At 44.6% G+C, this 11,819-nt stretch overlaps 1 protein-coding gene across 1 annotated transcript in view; it reads right to left on the minus strand.

Annotated features, from left to right (window-relative positions):
• The window catches only part of LOC132404078 (cytosolic carboxypeptidase 3-like), a 41,392-nt gene extending 31,545 nt beyond the window's left edge, over positions 1–9,847 (minus strand). The window contains exons 1-2 of the mRNA XM_059988092.1: positions 9,818–9,847; positions 7,068–7,122 (exon numbers count right to left, since the gene is read on the minus strand). Of these exons, the coding sequence (XP_059844075.1) occupies positions 7,068–7,122; positions 9,818–9,847 (85 nt within the window). The remainder of the gene's footprint in view (positions 1–7,067; positions 7,123–9,817) is intronic.
• Positions 9,848–11,819: the final 1,972 nt, after the last annotated feature.

Here is an 11,819-nt window from a genome sequence, read left to right on the forward strand (position 1 = left end):
CAAGTGAAGAACTTATAAACGTGACAGAGGAAATAACTTGAGCTCCTGCTCACCCAGTTTGGAATACCTAACTGTGAGGTGTCACCCGTACTATCTGCCATGGGTGTTCACTTCTGCTATCCTGACAGCTGTCTGCATCCCACCCCGGCTGCACGTGAAGCCCGGACTCAATGAACCATACTCTGCAGCCGATAGCCTTGCAGCAGGATATCCAGAGACCCTTTCGCTGCTGCTGGAGACCTTTACCAGGACAGTTTCAAAAGTGTATTACCACACGGACATAATGTTGCAGCTCTATGAAACTCTGGTTACACCACACTCATTTCTGGTCACCTCGTTATAGGAGGGATATAGAGCGTGCAGAGGAGAGTTACCAGAATGCTGTATGGACTAGAGAGCATGTTTAATGAGGACAGGTTGATTGAGCTTGCTTTTCTGTCTAGAGTGAAGGAGGATGAGAGGTTACTTGATACAGATCTACAAATGATCAGAGGCCTAGAGTTGACAGAGACGTTTCACAGATCAGAAATAGATAATGCGAGGGAGCATAATTTTAAGGTGATTGAAGGGAAGTATAGGGGGATGTCAGAGGAATATTCTTTACACAGAGGTGTGTGTGTGTGTGTGTGTGTGTGTGTGGCGCCCTGCCAGGGGTGGTAGGAGAGGCAGATACATTTGGGAAACTCATAGATAGGCATATGGATAATTGAAAAATGAAGGACTATATTGGATGGAAGGGTTAGTTTGATCTTAGAGTAGGTTAAAGGTTGGCACATCTTGGGCCAAAGAGGCTGTACTGTATTGTTCTGTGTTAGTGTTACCAGCACATCTCCTGTCCCACCAACGAGCCAAACACCCTTGACCATTGCTATACCACCATCAAAGCCACCAGCCAAGCCTGAGCCAGCCCTCGTCTACACCTTGGTAAATCAGACAAGCAAGCTCTGCTCCTGCTCCCTGTATACAAACATGGGGGAGAATCCGGAACAGGAAGTCATATGGGGCTGGGCTGAGAAATGGGAGAGCTTCCGCAGAGGTTAGTGGAATGTTTTACTGCTCCGGCAATCTCCAGATTGGGTTCAAATCCCACCACTGTCTGTCTGTACGGAGTTTGTACTTTCAGCATGTGCTCTGTTTTCCTCCCACGTTCCAAAGAAGTACAGGTTGAGTTGGTAAGTTGTGGGCATGCTACGCTGGCACTGGAAGCCTGGTTACACTCACGGGCTGCCTCCCAGCACAACCCCAGACTGTGCCGGTGACTGATGCAAATGATGCAAGCCACCGTATGTTTCGATGTACATGTGACATATAAAGCGAACCTTATCTTAATCTTATCTTTCAGTGGGTAGACTGGTCCGTGTTCAACTTCTCAGCTGCCAGGCAAGTTGAGTATGTCAGCAACATCACTGACTTTTTCAGAAAGTGTGTTGAGGCCTGTGTACTAAAGAGGACAATGGGGGTGTCCCAAACTGGAATCTGTAGATGACCTGAGAGATCTACCGCCTGTTGAAGTCTCGGTCTGCAGCATTGAAATCGGGTGACCTCAACCTATACAACAAATCATCAGACAGTCTCTGTAAAGCCATCAGGGATTTCAGGAGGCCACACCAGTCCAAAATATAGCCCCAGGCCAGTTTCAGCTGCTACATGCTGTAATGGGCCATCAGCCAGCATCACCGACATCCCATCCTGTGGAGCTTAAACACTCCGTGCATACTTTGAACACCATTTGTCACCATTTACCCTGACCATCTCCAGGGAACCCAAACCACAGTCGCCACTGCAGATACAAGATCAGCCTTCTGGAGAGTGAGCCCATTGGAAAGCATCAGAGCTAGATGGCAGGGGTACATGCAGACAGTTTTAACCTCTCCCTGCTTCAGTCTGTGGTTTCCTCCTGCTTTAAGGAGATCACTATCACCTAGGAAAAGCAAGATAACGTGCTACCCAGGGGCTCTGACGTCTGCATAAAGAAGTGTTTTGAAAGGCTGGTCATAACCTACATCAGCTCCAGCCTTACAGAAAACCTCGACCCAATACAATTTGCTTGCTGCCAAAACAGGTGTAAGGTGATTGCCATCTCTCTGGCCTTACACTCACCTCTGGAGCATCTGGACAGTAAAGGCGCCTGCAGAAGCTTAATGGTCCAGGTGGATAAATCCCCTGGACCCGATGGAATGCACTCTGAAAGAAGTAGCTGGAGAGATGGTGGAGGTGTTAACGATGATCTTTCAAGAATCAATAGATTCCAGCATTTTACCAGATGACTGGAAAATTGCAAATGTTACTCCGCTATTTGCCAAGGATGGGAGGCAGCAGAAAGGAAACTATAGACCAGTTAGCCTGACATCAGTGGTTGGGAAGTTGTTGGAATCGATTGTTAAGGATGAGATTATGGAGTACCTGAGGGCACATGACAAGATAGGCCAAAGCCAGCATGGTTTCCTGAAAGGAAGATCCCGCCTGACAGACCTACTGCAATTCTTTGAAAAAATTACAAGCCGGGTAGACAAAGGAGAATTGGTTGATGTTGTGTACTTGAATTTTCAGAAGGCCTTTGACAAAGTGCAACACATGAGGCTGTTTAGCAAGATAAGAGCCCATGAAATTACAGGGAAGTTACTAACATGGGTGGAGCATTGGTTGATCAGCAGAAAACAGAGAGTGGGAATAAAGGGAACCTATACTGGCAGGCTGCTAGTTATCAATGGACCTCTGCTTTTTATGTATGTCAATGATTTGGACTATGGTATTAATGGATTTGTGGCTAAATTTGCCGATAAATAGGTGGAGGAGTGGGTAGCGTTGAGGAAACAGAGAGCCTTAGATAGTTTAGGGGAATTGGCAAAATGGCTAATGAAATATAATGTTGAAAAGTGTATGTTCAGGCACTTTGGTGGAAGAAATAAACAGGCAGATTATTATTTAGATGGAGAGAGAATTCAAAATGCAGAGATGCAAAGGGAATTGGGAGTCCTTGTGCAGGATACCCTAAAGGTTAACCAAGTTGAGTTGGTGGTGAAGAAGGTAAATGCAATGTTGGCATTCATTTCTAGAGGAGTAGAATATAAGAGCAGGGATGTGATGTTGAGGCTCTATAAGGCACTTGTGAGACCACACTTGGAGTATTGTGTGCAGTTTTGGGCTCTTTATTTTCAAAAGGATATACTGACATTGGAGAGGGTTCAGAGAAGATTCACGAGAATGATTCCAGGAATGAAAGGGTTACTGTATGAGGAACATCTGGCAGCTCTTGGGCTGTATTCCCTGGAGTTCAGGAGAATGAGGGGGAATCTCATAGAAACATTATGAATGTTAAAAGGCCTGAACAGATTAAATATGGCAAAGTTATTCCCCATGGTAGGAGATTCTAGGACAAGAGGGCACAGCTTCAGGATTGAAAGACATCCTTTTAGAACTGAAATGAGGAGAAATTACTTTAGTCAGAGGGTGGTAAATCTGTAGAAATTTGTTGCCACGAATGCTGTGGAGGCTAAGTCACTGGGTGAATTTAAGGCAGAGGTAGATAAGTCCTTGATTAGCCAGGACATCAAAGGGTATGGGGTGAAAGCAGGGGAGTGGGGATGACTGAAAGAATTGGATAAGCCCATGATTGAATGACAGAGCAGTCTTAATGGGCCAAATGGCCTGCTCCTGCTCCTATACCTTATGGTACCTATGTCAGACAATTGTTTTTTGTACAGTTCCGCCTTCAAACAAACTCATCACCAAACTCCAGACCCAGTGAGTCGATACCTCCCTCCGCAATTGGATCCTTGACTTCCTGACCAACAGAGCCCAATCAGTAAGGATCGACAGCAACAGCTGGGCCACGATTATTCTAAGCATGGGTGCTCCACATGCTTGTGTCCTGAGCCCTCTTTTCTACTCCCTGTACACTCACGATTGCTTTAACTTCAACGACCAGTTTTCATATGACATGACTGTAGTGGGTCATATCTCAGATAACAATGCGTTGGAATAGAGGAAGGAGGCGGTGAGCTTGGTAACATCATATTAAGACAACAACATTTCCATCAATGTCAGAAAAACAAAGGAGTTGGCCTTTGACTTCAGGAAGGGTCAATGTACATGCTCCTGTCTACACCAATGTCAACAGTGCTGAGGTTGAGATGCTTGAGAGCTTTAGATTCCTTGGACTGAACGTCACCAATGGCCTGTCCTGGACAACCACAGCAAGCAAGTTCACCAATGCCTCTCCTTCCTCAGGAGGCTGGAGAAATTTGGTATGGCCCGATTAACTGTCACCAATTTTTATAGTTGCGCCATTGAAAGCACCCTGTCCAGACGCATAACGGTTTGGTATGGCAATTGTTCTGCCCGTGACCACAACCGCAGAGTTGTGAACACAGCTCAGCACACCAGAGGAACCAGCCTCCCCTCCCTGGACTCTGTATTTCTCGTTTCACTAACAAGAGAAAATCTGCAGATGCTGGGAATCAAAGCTCCACACACAAAATGCGGGAGGAACTCAGCAGGCCAGGCAGCATCCATGGAAAAGAGTAAACAGTCGACATTTGGGGCCGACAACTTAGCTACTCAGCTCCTTTGCATGGATGCTGCCTGACCTGCTCTTCCAGAATTTTGTGTGTATTGCCTATATTTCTCACTGCCTCAGTAGAGCAGCCAGCATGACCAAAGACCCTTCCCACCACGGACATCGTCTCTTCTCCCCCACCCATCGAACAGAAGATACAAAGCTTTGAAAACACCTACTGGCAGGCTCGAGGACAGCAGGACAGCTTAAACCCTGGTGTTATAGACTATCAAATGGACCTTTTATATGCTAGCGATTAACTCTTGACTTCACAGTCTACCTCATCCTGCCTCTGCACCTTCTTCTGTACCTGCACTGCGCTCTCTCTGTAGCGGTAACACTTCATTCAGCATCCTGTTATCGTTTTCCCTTATACTCCTCGATGCTTTTCACTGTGCCTGTTACGTGTGACAACAAACAAGTTCCATGCAAATTCGAGAAAGAATAGCTCCAGATAAAGGGTGTTGATCTGAAACATCAATTGTCCATTTCTCTACAGGTGCTGCGTGACCCACTGAGTTCCTCTAGTGTTCTGTGTGTTGCTCCAGATGTGAGCAAGGATCTAAAGCTGTAATTCATCGGTCAGACTGCACTTGGAGTATTGTGAGCAGTTTTGGGCCCCTTATCTAAGAAAAGATATGCTGGCATTGGAGAGGAGGTTCAGGAGAATTATTCCAGAAATGAAAGGGTTAATGTATGAGGAATATTTCATGTCCTGGAGTTCAGGCTCAGACCTAGAGACTGGAGTTTAGAAAAATAAGGGTGGAGGCTCTCGTTGAAACCTACTGAATACTGAAAAGCCCAGATAAAGTGGATGTGGAGAGGATGTTTCCTATGTGTGGGAATCTAGGACCAGAGGGCACAGCCTCAGTAAAGAGGGATGTCCCTTTAGAACAGACACGAGGAGGATTTTATTTAGCCAGAGGCGAATATGTAGAACTCATTGCACTTAGAAAAGCCTGCTAGCATTTACCCTATCTATACCTCTATCAAATCTCCCTTTGTTCTCCTACACTCTGAGGAATAATGTTCTAATCTATTCAACCTTTCCCTATAGCTCAGGTCCTCATTCTTGCATCACTAAAAGAAACATGTCACATATTTGTGTGTCCTTTTGCCTAAATTCATAGTCTCAGTCAAAATTCCAAGCACTAGATGGCCTTACTCATTTATAAATTCGGCTTGTTATCAAAGTCAGTCTTTACAAGGAATGAAGATCTGGTACAGGCTCTGCCCTCTGGTGGACAGAAAAGGCTCTGCAAGTAGTCAAAATTGTCCAGTGCATCACTGGCACCAGCCTACCCATCAGCAAGGACATATACACAGAAAGGTGCCAGAAACATCATGCAGGATCCCCTTCCACCCTACTCCTGGACTTTCTGTCCATGTCAGGACCACCAAACTCAAAACAGTTACTTTCCCAAATCAGCACTTTGACTCACTAACCCACCCCTCTGCAGCCCCCTCCACCACTACTTCAGCACATCTTGTCAGTCACCTTACGTACAGACACTCCTGTTACAAATGTCTCTTTATGGGCGTACATACAATCAATCTATGTACATAAGCTAGCTTATATATTTGTATTTATAGTGCTTTCTATCATTGTGTTCTTTATCTTACTGTACTCTATTTTGTGCTGCATTAGACCGGGAGTAACAATTAATTTGTTCTCCTTTGCACTCGTACTGGAAATGACAGACAATCTTGAATCTTGCATTTTGAATATGGGTGAGATTGTGGCAAGGGAAATGTGTAGAAACCGCATTAGCGGGCCAGGAGGGTGTAGATAATTGGCAAGGCTTTCCATGCAAATTGAGAAGGTTTGTTAATGACAGAGGAATCAGGCGTGTGTGAGAAAGGTCAGATTCAGATTTATTGATCACGTGTGCATTAACAACCAGCGCACAAGGATGTGCTGGGGGCAGCCCGCAAGTGTCGCCACACGTTCCAGTGCCAACGTGACACGGCCACCATGTTCAGCAGAACAACTCAGAACACAGCAAAGCAAAAAACAATAAACAACAAAACAATGACAGCAAAACAAGTCCCTTTCCACGCACATGGACAGTCCTCCAACTCCAAACAGCCTCCAGCCTCCAGTCTTCATGAGTTCGAAAACTGATACCCTAGGTACGAAGTTTTGGCAGGCAATGTAGCTTCTCACCAATCACAAAGCTCCTTCCATGTTCTCTTATGTTCAAAACTGTTCAAGGAAAGAAAGAAATATTCCTTGTGCCTCACTCTAACCATCTAATTTGCTTTTGCCAAGCCAAAAATAACTGAACTGAAAAATATTACGACTGTAATATTTTTGAAGTTGGATTTTTAAGCCCATGGGAGGTGAGTGGGAGTTTTAACTGTGTGTAATACTGCAGTAAGATCGAGTTTCATGAGCCTAATTTCTTCTCCTTGCTCTGTTAAAGTACATCATCCATTCTCCCCCTCACTTTGCATCACTTTGTTTCCTTGTAAACCAGACATAACTGAACTGAAGGTGGTGACTCACCTGTCGATCTCTGAGGAAAATACTTTCTCATAAACTGCACGTACACATCTTCAACCTGTCAGGAGAGAGGCAAAGTTACTTCTTGCAACTCAAGCAGAAAATGACGGAATTACTCAGCAGGCCAGGCAGCATCTGTGGGGAGAGAAATAGAGTCAATGTCTCTGGTGCAAATGATGTTCCTCTTACACTAGTGCACAATTGGTATTTGTGATTCTAGCACAAAGAATAAAGTAGAATTCAACTACAGCCAAGTTGTAAAGTAAAGATCCTATCACCTACTTCTAGGGCAAGGATACTGCAGGTTAGACACAGAGTGAAGCTACCTCAACACCATCCCACCACACACACGGGGGTCTGACACAGAGTGAAACTCCCTCAACACCATCCGATCACACACTCCTGGGATCAGACACAGAGTGAAACTCCTTCCACACTGTCCGAGTGGGCCACCGTCGTCCCACGCCTCACAATCCACCTCATTAGGTGTTGTAGCACTTTATTGCTTCCCCACAGCACTTCTTTTGTAGCCTTTACACTTAATTCAAAGTTCAAAATAAATTTATCAATGTACCTGTATGTCACCATAAACTACTTTGAGATTCATTTTCTTTGAGGCATACGGGAAACCAAATATATAATAGAATCAGTGAAAAACTATTCACAATGAGTAGCAAAGGACCAATGCGCCACTGAAGAAAACTATACAAGTATAAATAAAAAAAATACCTACCCATACATAAATACATAGATGGATAGATAGATGGATGGATAGATTGATGGATGGATAGATAGATAGATAGAAGGATAGATGAACAAATTAATAGATAAGCCAAATAAGTAAATAAATGTATAACAAATAGATAGATAGATAGATACTGCAAACATGAGTCCTTGGAAATGAGTCCATAGGTTCTGAAATCAGTTCAGATCAGTTCTGCACTGTTATAATTGTACGTTATTCCAGCTCAATGTACTGTGTAAAGATCTGATCTGTATGAACAAGCTTTTCACCATATATTGGTACCTGTGAAAATAATGTATCAAGTAAAAAACAGCAAAAAACATTGTGACAGTGGATGAAAGTCATGAAGTAGTTCATCAGCCACAGAGTGTTTTTTAGACTGTGGAAAACACTGTAATCCTAAGGTCCCCTGAATGTCACTCCATGGTGTACTCACACACACAGAATCCCCGTGGCCGTGCATTCTCTCTCTCCTCTCCCTGCTCTGATCTGTTGAAAACTTCCTTTTTCTCTTTATTTGACAGACCTGTGGTGGGCCAAAGCGTCTAGCCAACAGATCTGTGAGCTTCTCCAGGCTAACACTTCCCACACTGGGATACCTAAAGCAAGTTAGGTCTTTCATCACAATCCACCCCACAGACATCAATGGATTTTCATTTCTAATTGGCTAATGGAGTTCACTGAAGAGCTAGCCACTGAGGTCAGAAAATGTTGCCGTCACTATGGAAACCCTGCCTAACCAATTAGGAGCAAGCTCATGAAATCCAGTCCATTGTTGCATCACCCAGCACAGGCAGGGCCCTCTCCACCACCGAGCACACTCACAAGAAGCAACGTCCATCATCAAGGAGACCCACCATCTAGGCCCTTCTCATCGGGCAAGAGACCTTAAGATATAGGAGTAGAATTAGGCCATCTGGCCCATTGAGCCTGCTCTACCATTTCATCACGGCTGATCCAATTTTCCTCTCAACCCCAATCTCCAGACTTCTCCTGTATCCCTTCATGTCCTGACCAATCAAGAATCTATCAACCTCTGCCTTAAACATACATAAAGACTTGGCCTCCATAACTGCCTGTGGCAAGATTTCCATGGATTCACCACTGGATAAATTCCTCCTCATCTCAGTTCTAAAAGGGCACGCCTCTATTCTGAGGCTGTGTCCTCTGGTCTGAGACTCTCCCACCGTAGGAAACATCCTCTCCACATCCACTTGGTTAAGGCCTTTCCAAGTTCAAGTTATCACCCTATGACCGTCAGATTCCTGAACCAGCATGCGTAACATCACCCACCACAACTCTGAACCGATTCCACAACCCACTGACTCACTTCCAAATAATCTAAACTTACGTTCTTAGTATTTTTTTTATTTGCACTATTTGTCTTCTTTTGCACTTTGGTTGTTTATATGGAGTTTTCAATCATTCTATTGTATATTTTTATTCTTTAAGTGCTGCAAAAAGTAAAAGAATCTCAGGGTAGTATATGGAGTCATGTATGTAATGTGATGATGAACTTCTTTTGAGCACTGTGCGTGATCTGATGAAGAGGAGGTTGTTAGATGTGCAGATGTGCTTAGGGGGCAGAGGAGGTATCCTTCACTTCGTGACAACACTCTGGAGTTAGGACTGAATGTCAGTGGCCAGGAGGGGGCGATGGATTGTGTACAGTGCATGCAGGGTCTGAGAGGTTGCAGCACCCCCAGCCTCTGTATCTGAAGGGGCTGCTTCTCACCATCTGACTGTCATCCAGCCCCACGCTCTGGATCTATATTCACCCGGTGAGGAGATTGGGGGATCTCCTGGTCAGCTAACTCCTGGGCCTAGCTATTCCCAGGGCAAGAGCAGTCAAAGATTCTTCCCAAGCCAACTATCTGTCCTTTCCTGGGATTGTGTTCGTGCCTGGGTATCCCTGGAGAAGGCGCACGTGGCGTCTGCAAGGCTTTCCAGGTTTGGCGGGTGCCACACGGGCTCAAGTACATTCTGGAACTAGCTTACTGGGCAATACCATTGGCATGGGTGAGTTGGGCAATACCATTGGCATGGGTGAGTTGGGCAATTCTGTTGGCATGGGTGAGTTGGGCAATACCGTTGGCATGGGTGAGTTGGGCAATACCATTGGCATGGGTAAGCTGGGCAATTCTGTTGGCATAGGTGAGTTGGGCAATACCATTGGCATGGGTAAGCTGGGCAATACCATTGGCATGGGTGAGTTGGGCAATACCATTGGCATGGGTAAGCTGGGCAATACCATTGGCATGGGTGAGTTGGGCAATACCGTTGGCATGGGTGAGTTGGGCAATTCTGTTGGCATGGGTAAGCTGGGCAATACCATTGGCATGGGTGAGTTGGGCAATATTGTTAGCATTGACAAGTTGGGCAATACCATTGGCATGGGTGAGCTGGGCAATACTGTTGGCATGGGCAAGTTGGGCAAAGGGCCTGCATATCTCTCGGACCCTGCCATCCCCTTCAATCCATTGTACTTTTGTCCATTGAATCTTCTGAATGACTTTAACTCAGATTTCCTTCTGCTTCACTGTCAGAGATAAAAACCTTTCAAACCAACAATGCAAGCAGATATAGGTAAGATGAGCTTTATTTACCACAAGTACATCGAACCATACAGTGAAACGCATCATTTGTGTCAAATCAAATCAGCGGGGATTGTAGTCTTGCTTCTAGTGCCAGTGTAGTACGTCCACAACTCCCTACCCAGACCCTACATCTTTGGAATGTGGGAGGACACTGGAGCACCCAGGGAAACCCATGCGGTCACTGAGAGGAAGTACTAACTCCTTATAGACAGCAGCAGGAATCAAACTCTGATTTTACAGCTGGCACTGGCAAAAAGGAGGGCTAACCACTCCGGTATCATGATGGATAACGCATATACCATCCGTTCACATGTCGGTTGAGGCATTGAAGATAAGAGTCAGGAAGCATATTGCAGCTGTAAAAGAACTCAGAATCAGGTTTATTATCACTGAAGTGAAATTTGTTACTTTGTGGCTGCAGCACAGTACAACATACAAAAATTACTAGTTGCAATAGTACATAGATAAATATGTAGATAGAGTGATTATAAATAGATAGCTGGATAAATAGATGGATTGTTAGATAGATTATCAAATAGATAAATATATCATTGGTTAAATAGATAGGCAGATAGAGAAAAAGATTATATATTGTAGATTAATAGTGCAGTATGTCCAAAGATAAATTGGCGCATGTTTTTCCTAATGTAAGCCCTATTTTTGACAGATGTAACGCAGAAGTGGCTACTCTAACTCATATGCTTTGGTCCTGTGTAAGCTTAAGTAATTTTGGAGGGATGTGTTTCGAATACTATCTAAAGTTATAGATATGGATGTTCAATCCAATTCACTTACAGCAATTTTTGGGATTATTCCAGAGGAAGCAAGCAAAGTGTCTGCTTCCGCTCAATGTGTGATAGCTTTCTCAACTTTACTGACTAGGAGAGCTATCTTGTTATACTGGAAAGATTATAATCCGCCTACTGTTTTAGTGGCTCTCCTCCATTATGTCATGTTTAAGTTTGGAGAAAATTAGAAGCCGGACGGTTGATGCATCTTTGGAGGCAAATACAATGGAGGTCGGACTGTTACATGAACATGCAGTGAATGGAGGGATATGGATCATGTGACATAGGAGTTGGCACAGACATCATGGGCTGAAGGGCCTGTTCCTGTGCTGTACTGTTCTATGTACTGTGATACGTTGAGGAGCGGGTGAAGAATCTCCCAGTGCTTTGGCTAGTATTTATTTGCTAAATAGCTTCACAAGCTGTTTATTAACACACCACTGTCATGGGATCTTCCTGTGCATACCTTGCCTGTCTTATTTCCTCCCATACAACTGAGTCCACAACGGTGAACTGCCATTGGCGTTCCTGAGGCAATGGAGAAAGCTGAACAAGCGAGAACAGTGAACGCTGTGCTGCTGACGAGTGACAGCACGAAGTTTGGAGAGACCACAGGGAGATGGTC

The sequence above is a fragment of the Hypanus sabinus genome, chromosome 2 (assembly GCF_030144855.1).
Source record: "Hypanus sabinus isolate sHypSab1 chromosome 2, sHypSab1.hap1, whole genome shotgun sequence".
Classification (NCBI taxonomy): domain Eukaryota; kingdom Metazoa; phylum Chordata; class Chondrichthyes; order Myliobatiformes; family Dasyatidae; genus Hypanus; species Hypanus sabinus.